The 14802-nt window shown below is 38.4% G+C and overlaps 1 protein-coding gene across 5 annotated transcripts in view; it reads right to left on the bottom strand.

The window, feature by feature from the left end:
* Nucleotides 1-986: 986 nt before the first annotated feature.
* Nucleotides 987-14802, bottom strand: part of ZNF106 (zinc finger protein 106) — a 29324-nt gene continuing 15508 nt past the window's right edge. For 2 of the 5 annotated variants that reach the window (XM_062494929.1, XM_062494927.1), the window contains 12 exons: nt 11181-11703; nt 10731-10786; nt 10112-10257; nt 9684-9818; nt 8648-8764; nt 7987-8178; nt 7278-7340; nt 5748-5867; nt 5204-5275; nt 3950-4021; nt 3170-3316; nt 987-2263 (listed from right to left, as the gene is read on the bottom strand). In XM_062494929.1, the coding sequence (XP_062350913.1) occupies nt 2207-2263; nt 3170-3316; nt 3950-4021; nt 5204-5275; nt 5748-5867; nt 7278-7340; nt 7987-8178; nt 8648-8764; nt 9684-9818; nt 10112-10257; nt 10731-10786; nt 11181-11703 (1700 nt within the window). In that variant the 3' untranslated portion in view covers nt 987-2206. Of the gene's footprint in view, nt 2264-3169; nt 3317-3949; nt 4022-5203; nt 5276-5747; nt 5868-7277; nt 7341-7986; nt 8179-8647; nt 8765-9683; nt 9819-10111; nt 10258-10730; nt 10787-11180; nt 11959-14802 lie in introns of all 5 variants that reach the window. The other 3 variants (XM_062494926.1, XM_062494925.1, XM_062494928.1) reach the window with 2 other exon arrangements.

Here is a 14802-nt window from a genome sequence, read left to right on the forward strand (position 1 = left end):
ACACTTACTGCTCCCTCACTGTGGTTCAAAAAACTCCCAGAACTCCTGAATATCAACACCTTTGGAAATGGTTTAAGTATTATGCAGTCTTCTGCTTTCAGGTCATGAAAAAACCCCCAAAAATGCTCCCAGACTTTAGAGCATTACACTCTCCATCACAAAACATCTATACTGCTTAAAGGCTTCCCTAAACTTGATTCTCTATTGAATTGCTTCATCCACAGCCCACAGAAAGAAAGATTAAAAAAGCCCAACATCAAACCCACAAACACACATCCCCCAGAAACCAAAACAAGAACACCCTCAGAACAACCTGAGGTCTGAGCCACATATTGGGGCTTTCTGCTATCCACAAACAGCTTAATAAAAAGTAAACAAACAAAAATCAATCACCACAAAAGCAGTAGAACCTCAGAGATTCCCATGTCTCTGAAGTAGGATGTTACAGCATCTCATTCATTTTACTCCTGTCTCACAAAAAATATTCATTAGTGTAAGAGCAATTCTGCTTGTCTGCTAAGATAATACAAAACCAGTGTGTTCCAGAGAAGGCCCTGAAGTTCCTTGATTTGATGGCAGTGGAACGTACATGGGCTTTCCTGAATCATTCACTTTCTTAGCTTAAAAAGGCTTCTTTACAGCCAAAGAACGAGGCTATAAAACTTATTTGGTCTGTGGCTGACAAGTCTGAAAGTGGCTGTGAAAAAGACACTCAGTAAAAACAGTCCACTCAGGTTTTATTGAAAAGCACTGGCTTTGTGTATAAGCAGCTCAGTTCGCTGTCCTCGCCTTCTCTTACAGCTGAGGAAAACTTCTTATTTTATCGTGAGCAGCAAGTTAGGCAAAAGTGAACACAAAGTCCCTTGCTAGATTAGTCTCAATGTTAAGAGGGTTCTTCACTAAATTAGTGTCATTAGGGGAGAGAGTGTCAGAAGGGCATTTCACCGAGCTCCACAAGGTGAGGCAATCCTGCTCAAGGGGACACCTGCAGGAGAACCTTGACAAGTTCAGTCTTTTCTTCTGCACTGGCCTCTCTGGTACTTGCTGTGCATTAGGAGAAATAAGACTTTTACATGTGATATGCATTTCATATCCTCAGCTTCTGCTTGAGCACTTTAGACTTTAAAATCCTGCTCCATTCTTTCCAGTTGAGTTTTTGTGAACTTCATATAGCCCAAGCCAATTATGCTAGTTCACAACAAAAACAAAACACTACCAAAGTGGATGCACTCAGACACACAGTGCCTCTGCATTTCTCTTGGTTTGCTATGCCATGAGGATATGGGACTGCAAAACTCAGTCACTAAGATTCCATAAAACCAGCAATCCAATTTTAGTGTTTTATCAAGACAGCAGCGGCGATTATGCTGCACTTTAATTAAAAGAAAAACAAACACCACTTACTTCTTTCCCATACATTAGGACCTGTACTGAAAAAGACAAAAGATTGCAAAGCATGTGAGTAGAGACGTGGCTTTGGCTGCTTTGCTGCTACTGGCATCTCTCTCAAGAAATAACCACTTTCTTCAAAATAAACAAAATACCTCAAGAGGCATGGTATCTATCACTGTATATATTGTGCCAGTTACAGCAATTTTTACACAAGGAATAAAAAATAAGTTACAATTAACATTAAAAAATTAATTTATTCCAGTCTCCATATAATAACTTTTCTTTTTATGAAGAAAGTAAAAATGTACACTGGATATTCAGGTTACATTGTTAAAATTTGTGATACTCTGGTTTGCAGAATTTTATTTAAATCAGCTAAAAAATTGGATACAACAAAACCAGACACATCTTCGACACTTAACAGGCTTCAAGCTGAGTTTGCAAACAGCAGCACCTATTGTAATCTAAGTTTTCAACACCCCTTTGGACTTCCCAAAGACTATGCTTCTTAAAAAAAAAAAAATAAAACCACCTGAAAAAAGACAACAAAAAACCAAGGCAGACAAGAGGAAGGAATATTCTTGTCCAACAATGAATTAAAAACTTGCAAGAACTTGGGCTAAGTCTTAATTACCAGCCTTATTTCTGCAGAGTGCAATACAATCTGCAGTCTCCGTAGCAATGCATTTCAGCCCCATTCAGTTTTTGCATTTCAAGTGGGAAAACAAAGACGAAAGACTGGAGTAAGAAACTGATGTTATTTGGAATAATTCTGACATACAAAATTACTTCCCAATGTGGGAGGTGAAAAGCTTCATGAGTCAATCCTGCTGTCATCCTCAGCATGTTTTTCAATGTGTCCTACAGCATCCTAGAAAAGAACCAGAGAAGTCAATTAAAAAAAAAATCATTATGATCACCACAAAAAAACTCACAAAAAGCTTTGCCAAAGATTCTAGAAGCCTCAGTGAAAGTGACATTCTAGATAATATACATTCATTTGGCTTAAAGCTTCTTAGAAGATTAATATTATCATTGTCAAGCTATTAAATCACATCCAGATACATACAAATTAAATAAACACATCACATCCAAAGCCAGCACTTAAGGAGAAATTAAGAATTCTACTCTTGGTTAATTCTTGAAGAAACTTCCATCCTTCCCCTATTTTGGAAAGCATTCAAAGGAAGGCAGTTTATATTGCCAAGGACTAAAATGCAGATTTTACCTATCAGTCTATTGGTAACACCTCTCCTTATACTGATCCCCCAATCCTTTCCACATCACTTAATCCAACTCTAATGCCTTCTTCATTTTTTCCCCATTCTGTGCCAATTTTATCCAGAATTTTATGCACTACTTATTTAAAGATTGGTTTTGCTAACAATCTCATATGAAAATAAACAGCAATGAAAGAGATGGCAATGGATAAAAATTAAAAGTGAAAAACCTATTTTCAAGGCAGAAATCTTATTTCCTTCAAAAATTTCCTAGTATATTGAGTTGAATATCTTGAGTATTTTAAGACTTCTACTATTTCCATGTAATATTTAAGGATCAGACTGTATATCAAATTAGCATAGCTGCACAGTTCATCTGCCACGGGCTGAACTGAACCCTGTTAAGTCTTGGATGACTGTCACCACATGCAGCTAAGCCTGCCAAAGCTAGAATAATTTAACCCTTTTTAAGAGAAGTAGGATCAAGTCCCATAATTGTGGTGATAAAAAGTACTTTGTATTACCAAATACAGCCATGTTATTTCCACACCACTTACCTGCTTGGAACCTTTCCTGGAAGTAAAGAAAGCATCACAGTTCTTCCAACGGCATTTCAGGGTCTGAAAATTTGGATTTGTGTGGTCAGTTAGCAGGTGTTGTTTCAGATGGTCCACAACTCCAAAGATCAGTGAGCATCCATGCCACTGGGAGAAAAAACAACACACTGGAATAAGCCAGGGAAATACAGTTTTTGCTAATGCTTTCACAATATTCTTCCAAGACTGTAAGCACACCTGCCAACTCTTGTAAATTTTTATCTTATTCAATTTTCATTTTCAGTGGTATTTCCATTTCCAATTCCTTTAATTACAGCTTTACAGAAATTTTTTCTGCTGTTATCCAACTCTAGATCATCAGCAGGAATGGCAGGAGAAAGAGAAGAATTAAGGCTTTAGAAGATTTAAGATTACCTGTGACAAAATAATTTGGAATTTATTTAAACTTATCTAGCACAGTAAATCAGCTTCTCTATGTCACTCAGCCAAAGTTTTTGGCATTAAACAGTTACACATCTAATAACTCCCAGAAAGAACAGTACATTACAGTAACAACTTGCCCCAAAGTGCACATATATATATACACACACACACAGAGCAATGACAACAAAAAAATGAAGCTAGTGATCTATAACCAACTGATATGTACTTTAAGAATACATACACATTTTAATAAATAATGAACTATGAAAAACCTAAGGTCAAGATACCCAGGACTAAGTGACTAGAGTCACCCCCAGAAAATTCAATAACAAAGGCTAAAAACAATTTGCTAATTACCCAGCATCGATAATTTTGCATCAGATTAAGCCTCACAGCTCTGACACTGCCATCATAGCATCCGGTGTAGATCTGTAAAAGAAACATTTATACATAAACAAGCTGGGAATAAAAGAAAAAAAAACCCAAAAAACTAAGAAGTAAAATTTTGAAGGAGACTTCAGTGTAGCTAAAAACAATGAAATATCAGCATGCAAGGCTTCTACATTTAAAAAATAGGTATAACCAAATTATCCTAATATTTGCATTCATAGTTCACAAAATCCTACTAATGAGTAAGAAATGCTTCCATAGCCTCTATTGCTGATAGTGTCACGTGTGTAACAGTAAGTTTAAATTATGGTACTATCCACTGAAGTTAAAGAATATGTAAGTGTAAATGTCAAGTTGAATGTATTTCCAGGACTAAACCAGTTACAGGTATATCAAAAAGGATGGAGAGGAAGTATGTGGAAGAACATCAGAATTTCAGAAATACTTAAATGCAGATCCTTTAAATCATCACTAAACTTCTCATTTGAACCCTTCTTCAATTTGAGAATGCCCACAACAGACCAATGATGGGGCACAGTTCAAGCCTCAGGTTGGACCCACTTGCGATGCAGTACTTAGGCATAATATATTCCATTTAGCAGGAAATCTGTTCCTTTGAACTTAACTTTTGGTTACTACAGATCACTACTCTACCTTTCATTTTACAACCTCAAAGAAACTTTGCTGCAAATTCCTAGGCATGCAGACAAGTAAGCACTTTTAAAGACCATTTTAAGAAATATTTATCCAGAAGTGCTTCTGAAATTTATCTTGCAGGCAGATGCATGAAGAAACCTGTACACCTGAATCAACTGCACACCTTTGATTATGTTCTGTCAAAGGCTGCTAGAGGTTTGGCTGAGGGTGACGTTTTTCTCCAGCATTTGAGTGATTCCCTTTAGTAAAAGTCAAACACGACTGATACTTGAAAAAGCAGAAGTATTTTATTATTTCTAGTGTCCTCACTGTAATCATAACTGCAAAAAGAACTATTGTTTTAAGACTACAGTAAGCTGAACAGTGATTTTTTTTCCCAGACAATAATATTACGTAAGTATAAAGCTGTTAAAGCCACTCGATTTTTTGACTGAGAACAACTTGGAAACACAGCCAAACAGCAGGCTGATTTCTTTATCTGAAGAAATTAAACTGCCTCAGCCTCATATGCTCCTGTGGCAATTACAATTTTCTCTTTAAGAACAGTGAAAAGAAGGGAGTTACCATGCTCTTATGGATAGTCATACACATGATCATATCTGTGTGTCCTCCATAGACTTGCAAGCGGTCATGTGACTTGAAAGAAACAGAAACAGACATTTAATAGCACGACACTTTTTAAGAGCCATTTTTCACAGACATGTAAAGGATAATACTTCCAAGAGCAGTTTCCTTGGTAGCAACTAGACTGCTATGGTGGATTCCAAATTTTACAGCCACCTTGAAAGCCCAATTTTGCTTACATTGCTTATGGGAGTACTTTTGTCCAGCTAAGCACTTGTTTTCTCAGCAGACAAAGCTAACATTTTCCCACTTTTCTGAGCTGTCATTGTCTTGGAATAACCCCGGTTCTAAAAAAAATGGTTTAGGTTATATTCTTTAAAACCCATGTATTTTGATTGGTGAGACAACTATATACATATTGACTGACTGGAAAAATAAGGATGGGCTAGAGACCAGAAAGTACAAAGATGACTTCTAGTTGACTTTAAAATCATGAATTAACACATATTAGATAAAAGTCATTAGTAACCACCTCTTTTCCTACCTGTAGTTCATAAACACGAACAAATTTATCCAGACATGCTGTCACCATGACTTTCCCAAGAATGTTCACAACTGTTACTGCATGGTTATGGCCCTTATAGATCCGTACCAGCTCTCCAGTCTGCACCAAGAAAAAACAAAGGTAAATATGTGTTTGGTTTGTTTTTTCTTAAACGAAAGAACAAAATGGTTTTACCTAACCCATATAGGGTAGCTAGCTTCAGTGCTCACTACTCAAAAATGGAAACACCCCTTATTACACTTCCATTCCCTGTGAAGGCACTTAAAGATTATGATCAAATACTACTTATCCTTTTGTTTTCCCATCCTAACACAGAGCCATTCCAGTACAATAGAAATTCATGGGTCTGTGTAAAGTTCTCTTTCTTCCCCTCTTCTGCTTCTGAACACGAGCCACCAGGACCAGGGAAGTGATTCATCCCCTGTACTTGACACTGGTGAGACCACATCTGAAGTGCTGTGTCCAGTTTTGGGCCCCTCAGCTCAGGAAGGACATTGAGGTGCTGGAGTGAGTCCAAAGAAGGGAAAGAAGCTGGTGAAGTGTAATGAGAAGCAGCTGAAGGAGCTGGGGTTGTTTAACCTGGAGAGGAGGAGGCTCAGGGGGGACCTTATCACACTTTACAACTCCCTAAAAGGAGCATGTAGCCAGAGAGGGGTCAGCCCCTTCTCCCATGCTACCAGTGACAGGACAAGAAGAAATGGCCTCAAGCTGCGCCAGGGGAGGTTGGATACCAGGAAGAAATTATTCACAGGAAGGGTGATTAGATTTTCAAATGGGCTGCCCTGGGAGGTGTTGGACTCACTGTCCCTGGAAGTGTTTAGGAAAAGACTGGACGCTGACAATTCCATGGTCTAGCTGATGTTGTGGTGTTTGGTCACAGGCTGCTCCCTGTGATCTCAGAGGTCTTTTCCAACCTAATTGATTCTTTCTATCATAAATTACATATTCCCACACATCCTGAAACTAGTACCATGCTATTAGCAGTATTAATGTAACCACAAGGATCAGTTAGCAAATCCAGCTAAATACACAGAAGTATACTCTTTTTATGTCAACTAAAATTTCCCTCTGATCAGTTTCTTAATCTAACTTATTGCATAACTACATGAATGCTTCTGCTAGGACAAAGGTGAACCATCTAGCTTGGAACACAGTATTCCTGAAGTTCTTCCAGTAAAATAGAAGCTTTTACCCCACCAGAATATCTCACATGGCTTTTCTCTGAACCTTTTCCAAATTATTAGCATGTTCATAGTTATATTTCCAAAAGCAAGATTCCCAGATAAAAAGGCATTGTCTATCATGTGACAAGAGTCAGCAGATTTATGTAGCCTCCTCATGCCTCCAGAGCTACCTACAGTGCATAGTCACATTCACAAAATCATGAGACTTCCTTTTCTGGAAGCGATTTGCCTCACCAGTCAAATATTCTGGAAAAACTGACTTTATAGCAGAGAAATACAGTGCCTTAGCAGCAAAAGTCATTCCATTTTTCCGTATGAGACTTACATGGATGTTGTGGGCATGGACAGACTGATCACTGGAGCCACTGAATACCAGATCATTCACAACCTTAAAAAAAATAAAAATCAAGACTATGAAGGAAAAAAATCAGAAAAATCACGCAGAGTTCTTCACATAAGAGCTAGAAAATGTATTACAATGATTTTTGGCATTTGTCAACTGACATAAGAAACTGTTAACTTGCAGCCCAACAGGCTAACTCATCCTACCTATGGATTATTCTCATGGACAGCTCAGCAGCAAATCCGGGACCATGCAAACTGAATACAGAATGCTGCTCTGCAGGTGCTCAGTAAACCCCAATGTTTCCTGCAAATTTCAGATATGCTGCATGCTTATATGGTGCTCATCTAAGAAAAATGATGCTCCTAACCCCTAACAAGTGACAAGAGGAAACAGCCTCAAGCTGCACCAGAGTAAGTTTAGAATGGGTATTAGGAAAATTTCCTTAACTGAAAGGATGATCAAGGCTGCCCAAGGAAGTGATGGAAATCACTATCCCTGAAGAGTTCAAAACACAGACATAGATGTGGCAGCTGGGAACATGAAATATGGCAAGGAAAAAGAGACAAATTTCCCTACCAAATTGCTCAGTTTTTGTAATTCAAAACAGAGAAATCCTCTTATTTCCTGTCACAATCTGCTCATCATTTTAAGCATTCTTTGTCCAAAATGTATTTTCAGAGACACTTGCCTTCATGCAGAGAATAGTCTTGCTGTGACCTTCCAGTGTTCTGAGAAGCAGCCCATTCCGCGCATCTCGCACGCTGATGGTGCAGTCATAGGAGCCCACTACCAGCAACTTGCGTGCTCCTTCCTGAGCTGTGGCTAAACAGCTCACTGCTCTAGGGCCATGGCATTCAAAGGTATCAACCTGTTTATTATTCTGGTGGGGGAAGAAAGAAATGGTATTTAAGATTTAAAATTTCGCTATGACACTGACTAGACCATTGAGTCCTTCTGGTGTTGTGCTTGTTACAGTATCTGACTTCAGTTTAATAACACAAAATAGCAGCAGTAAGAATTGCATCTTAACAATTAAGTTTCCAAATCAAATAAATAACTCCTTATATTATGTAGGCAAGGAGGAAATTTAAGGAATAACATAACAATACAGCACCTAAAAGAAAGGTAAACAAAAAAGACATGTAGATAAGACAGCTTCATGTACAGACAAAATAAACAACCGAAAGGGGCCAATAGTGACCATTTATACCAAAATACATTCATTTGTTCATTAAAAATACATTTACTACTGTAGACAAAGAATGGAAAGAAACACAGAGGAAAGAAACACAGAGGAAAGAAACAGCATCCCAACAGGCTTTCAGGTGCCAATATTTAAACAAACTAACCTTTATGCTGAAAGTAACCACAGTGCCATTTGCAAGACCTGCATAAAGGATCCGCCATCTACTGTGTAAACAGAGCACCCGATCTTCCAATTTAAACTGTTCCATGCACTCTTTGGTCTAGCAATAGAAAGAAGCACTTAAATATTTTCATTAACTGAAAACAACTCAAGAAAAAAAAAACTGTAAAGAATGATGATTTTAATTTTTAAACCAACAGAAATGGAGAAAAACATTTGAGAATCTGGTGTCACGTGGCCGTGTGATCCTCATTTTAATCAGGACCAACTCTAAGGCTTGACTGTAGTTCAACAACTAGTCATAACCCCAAATACTTGGTTCTGGTCACAACCTTTCAACCTTTAATGTGCACAGAAATTTAGACTACTGACTATATATATGTGTGTGTATATACACACACACACACACACACACACACACACATATGAAAATTATCTCTTAAAGGGTTGAGGATTCCCCATTGTTCCCCACAGGGAACTTAAGGGTTTAAAACCTCTGGCATTTTGCTCCCTGAAGCAGAAACTTGCTTTCTAGTCCTTCAAGTCACAGGTTGGGCAAATCTTTTTATTATTTAGCCTCAAATATCCAGCTTCAGGAAGCCTCAGTCTGCTCTTTCACATGCCTACAGCATAACAGATACCTGTTCTCTCTATGATTGCTCTAAAGATAGAGCAGAGAGCAGTGCCTTCCATAAGCAATGAAGTTAAAAATACAGGAAGACAAGTAAGATTCATAGCCAAACAGCTACCCTGCACTTTGGTGTTCCCAACATTTGGGGATTATGTCATGCTGTTCTGGCAAAAACTCTACTGACAAGCAAGTCAATAGATTAGAGTAGTAAATCAGTTAATGGTTTGTTTGGTTTGAGGATTTTTTCCCCACTCTACTCTAAAGAGGTATGAAGTGGCTGGTGTTCGTGTCCAGATCATATGGGCTTAAAAGGCTTTTAAAATTTGTATTTGTAAATAAGCACTTGCACAAAATGCAGCATCTGTAGATCAACACAGAGTTAGAGTACCTTGATATTGTAACAGTTGATAGTGTGGTCACTTGAACCAGTGTAGAGTGCAGCATTCTTCCCATTGGTCTGAGTGACCAGAAGGCAGTTCACTTTCGAAGTATGTCCTTCAAAGATGGCCACACACTTCCTGCTCTAAAAAGAACAGCATAGAGTCTGTCAGCATAAAGGCCCATAATACCTCTTGGGATATGCACCTAACAGAAGAGGGTAGGGCAGCTAAAAAAATCAGGATACATGTGGCAATTTATCTCCCTCTCATAGGGAGAAGGGGTTGGGGAGGTGAAGAGTGGTTTGAAGAAGAGAATAGTATAAAATTAATTAGGGGCTTGAAAAAGCAGCTGCTTCCTTTACTACACAGTAAGGCATTACAAAAGACAACTTTGTGACTGAAATAAATGTATCACCACTCCCACAACATTACTTACAACAAGATTGTAGGCACAAACTGTTTTGTCTGCTGAGCAGGTATACAACAAATTCCCAAAAATCTGAATAGCATTCACTGCAGCCAAGTGTCCCTCAAAGGTTCCCTCAGTAGGTTCTTCATCCTCACCTGGCTCCGAAGACACTTCTATGGGACAGAGACATGTACTTTCAATTATGAGAACACAGTCAAGAAAGCACACTGCTGTGGTTTAACCAGCAGAACTATTTCCTGGACTCAGTGCCTTTAAGTTAAATTGTGGATTCCAGGAGGACTGTGAATATGACAGAGGGCAATATAAAGTGCTAAAAATACCTTCATATGACTAAGTCCAGAATTATCTTTAAAATTAAAATGAGATTGTAATATTGTTTGTCCTAGAGCTCTACAGAGACTGTGGAGCAATAGTATTCATGTGGGAGGGGCAGGGGGATGTGGAAGAGTCAAGACACAAAGCATGCAATGTAAGATGGTGTAAGTGAGTATATGTCACTTCCCACTTCAGTTTTGAGTGAACGCTTTTATCTTCAAGCCTATGGAAGTAGGCTGATCAAAATTTAACTCGAAGTCCTTCAAGATACTACAGACAAAACATCAGAATGAAAGCTTAAAAGATATACCTGAGGAGTTCTTTGATCCTTTTAGGGATGATGTGAACGATTGTGTCTCAGCCACACTGCAAGACAAAAAGAAACAGTAGTAAGACTGGACTTCGCATGTTCATTTCCAGACAGAATACTGGGGTAATACTCCAAAACACAAGACTCTACGCTTCGTAGAAAATATGCTGTGACAAGTAAGCTCAAAACAAACTGGGCAGCCCTGTTCTTGTATTAAGAGAAATTAGTAGGTAACAAGACACATTCACTTGTTGACCAAAAAAGCCAAGTCAGTTTTTATTTTCCCTTTTATTTCACTCCTGAAGCCACTGATGTAACACTTTCTGAATGAAAAAAAAAAAAAAAAAAGAAATGAAAAAAAGTAAAAGAGGGGCCTCTTATGAATACTATGTAATATTAATAATTTCACTTCTCAGAGTGAAATAATTTCACAATCCACAATAAACTCACCTTATTTTCCCATCATTTGTATAATTTGTGCCAATCTCACTGGTGGAGCTCACTTCATCATAACCAGAGCAAGATGCCTCTAGGACTGCTTGATCCACAGAGTTGCATGAATCCCTCTTTGATGGACTGTCTGGTTTCTCATCTCCTGACTCTGATGAACCAACATCAACCACCTCACACTGAGGTGCTGAAACTTCCACTAGTTCCAGAGAAGCATCACTATCATTCCCATTTTTGTTCCTTGCTGCTTGAGCAGTAACTCCACCCTCTTCTCTTGGTGGAGTAGATGTAGTAACTTTTTCTCCTTTAGGAACCTTTCCACCCTTGACTTTCCGGACAGGCTTGAAGTCAATCATATCCTGCTCTGTATCGCTGTTGTCTGGCACATGGGCTGCCCTCAGAGTTTTCTTCTTCCTCAACCTTCTCCTCCTTCTATTCCCTTTCTCTGCTGGGACTGCAGCCGCTGTTAAGTGTTGCTCAGATGGTTCTGTTGACAATATGGGGGTTTTATCCACTGGCATTTCTAGAAGGACCGGATGCTTTGAAAGAGAAGTGCTACTCTGATCCAGTAAAAATCTTTCAGCAACGGTATCATTTACTTCTCTCTTGCTGAAAACAGACACTGAATGAGGAGAAGAGTTCTCAGGAAGTCCAGACTGTCCCATGTCTGCAGCAGGCTTGTGGACATCTTGATTAGTGTGTTGGAAACAAGTTGCCAGCCCTGCTAGGGATATGGTCGCAGTGATAATTGGATACACTGAAGTTTTCTGGTTGGTCTCTTCTAAAGAAAACAGCCTAGTATTACATTCAATCTGTACAGCAGTAATTATTTATGCAAAGTGTCCCTCCCTGTATTTTCTGTTGACACTTAATTGTGTAAAGTACATATTCCTACATGTTGAAAACTATGTGCACACGTAGATCTGCTATTTCAGTCAGCTGTGCAGCCTTTATAAAACATAACTGGGGAATAAAATGTTTATCCATGTACATAGAAATAAAAGAATGGGGCACATCATTTAAGCTGCTGGCTGGCTATACGCTTTTAAAGTTCTGACAATCTTTGGTGAATCCTACATTGTTGACTTAAGATACCACCCCTTTCAGTGTGCTCCCTTACCAGCTGTCATGACTGCTGTAGAAATTACATTAAACAATGCACTGTACAGCTTGAAAATCTTGGGCTTAACCCATCTGAATTCTTACAGCTATTATAACAGTTATTTCTACCAAGTTACTTGGACCTTACTCAAAGTGGCAGTTATGCCACTCTGCAGCACTGTACCTTATCCTGGGAATAGCAGCACTGTAAGCCATGAGGGTAGGCTTTATTTAGTTAGTTCCGTTAGCTCATCTGTGGTGGACTATGCAATGGGATCAACACACTCTCCTTGCCATTTAATTGTGACTGAATTAATATAAACAAAATGATCCAACCTCTCAGCTGAGATAGATTAAGGGCAGCATCTCACAGCTGTTCCCACTCCCTAAAATTCCCCAGTTACACGTCCAATAAGTACAATCCAGGACAGGGTGTTTCAAGGTCACTGCATTTCTGGGGCAGGATCACACAACGCAAATGGGAAGTTGGCAGTATCTGAAACACTTCCCTCCTCCAACCTCTCAGAAGCCAGCAAGTTACACTAATGCTTGGCCAAAAGCACATTAAACATCACAGGACAAATCTGATGCTTTGGAATTACGTGTTTAGAAACAGCTAAAATGAGAACGTATCTTGCCCACACCTTCCTCAGATGGGGAATTCCAAGATAAAACTAGAACTTGCTGACAGCATAGGATATGTTGCATTTAAAGTGAATTAACTGAAATAAGCTTTTCCCTGGACATGTAACTGTCATGCACAACTGCAAAACCTGCTAGAAAAACCTCTGTTTGGAAGAGATGAATAATTAGATGAAGTTGGAACAAGTTACTGTGTTGAATTATACTGGGAAGAAAGCACACAAAACTTTAAATTCTGAATATGCCTGTAATATCATATGCTACTCATTTCCCACTGGAAAGGGGAAAGAAGTAAGTTGGTCACTTTATAACAGGAAAATAATAGCAACCAGCCACTTAAACTGAAATTTCTAAACACCAAAATTATTAATTCTCAGCACTTGGAGTGCTGTGGGTATTAGAAAAAGAAGCAGAAATCACCATAGCAATGTAAGATGACAGAATCAATCAGTTCCACAGGTGGGACACACTGCTGTCATTTAGGGGAAATCAAATGCAATCAGCTCCCTCAAAGCAAGGCTGAGCTAACCTCAATGGGAAGCTGACAAGGTAAACATTCAATCCCAAAAAGTAAACAGTCTGCCCCACAGTGAATTCCTCTTCCTCAAATTACAGAATTTACCTGAAGGTAAATGCTTATTTTCCCCCAAATTACTCAATTTATCTCAAGGCAAACTCATTTTAAATGTAGAACATAGAAGTTCATCAATACAAAAACTACGGTAACTTAACAAATGAACATAAAAAATTATTGCTTTTAGTACATCAAAACTAAGTTTGTAGGAAATGGAAAAACAATGCGATTAAAACCTTTCAAAAGTAAGTATTTAAGTAATAAATGTAGCTACACACTGAAGGTTCATCTTCAGAAGAAAAAAAAACCCAAAAACCTCTTCAACTTCTCTCTTGTGAAGTTTTGAGATTCTGCAAGCAAGACACTTCATGCCACTGCAGCTAGTGAACACTTAAATCTCTCCTTAGAGTTGGAAAACTGAGAATAAAAATGACACCGATACAAATAAAAATAAAAATTCCACTGATGTTTAGGCACAACAGTATGGCATATGCCAATAAAAACAGAAAAGCAAAGGGAAGCTGGTGGCTTCCTAAAAGTTGAGTCTTAACAATGCAAGCAAACAAAAAAGCTGATTCTTCCTCTGCCCCAAGTTCACTCTAGCGAATACCCCTAGAGCCTCACATTCCTTGTCAAATCCTCCAAAAAGAGATGAAGCAAAACCCAGAATAAATGTATTTTTGTACATTAATGTACTCTAACAGAATGGAATACAGGCAATGCAATGTTGACTAAAAAAAAAAAAAAGGCACAAAAACCACTACTTATAGGCCATTCTACAGCTGAAGCAAACTAAAAACCAATAAAAAAAGCAAATTCTTTTAGTTTAAGAGGTCTAAACTTCAATTCAGCCAACATTCACCTTTTGCTTGAGGAAAAAAAATGCTTAGAAAGGTAGAGCATGACTTTTCCCAATAGTATTTTGTACCTCAGTTGGAGGGGGAAAAATTGTGTTGGCTATCTTTAAAAAGGATTAATCTTTCAAATGTTTTTTCTCAAATTATCTAAGGTGTCTGTTATGGCAGACAACTGTCATTAGAGTCACTCTGCTTGACTTCACAGGCCCTTAAGAAAGCATGGCATGAGGTTTTAATCTTCAATCTTTACCTTCAGTCACAGTAGCAAGTTGCAGAGGAAACTACCAATAGCATTTAATCCTTTGACCACAGGCTGAAGTGCACAAGTTTTATGGGGTTTAAACTGTCTAAATAAAGAGTTGGCTATTTCAGCTGTAGTCATAAGACCTCATTTTGCTGAGGCAGGAGCTCTGCCCTTAGCAGTTCAATTAATTCAGCAGTTTCTCCT

This window comes from Cinclus cinclus, chromosome 6 (assembly GCF_963662255.1).
Source record: "Cinclus cinclus chromosome 6, bCinCin1.1, whole genome shotgun sequence".
Classification (NCBI taxonomy): domain Eukaryota; kingdom Metazoa; phylum Chordata; class Aves; order Passeriformes; family Cinclidae; genus Cinclus; species Cinclus cinclus.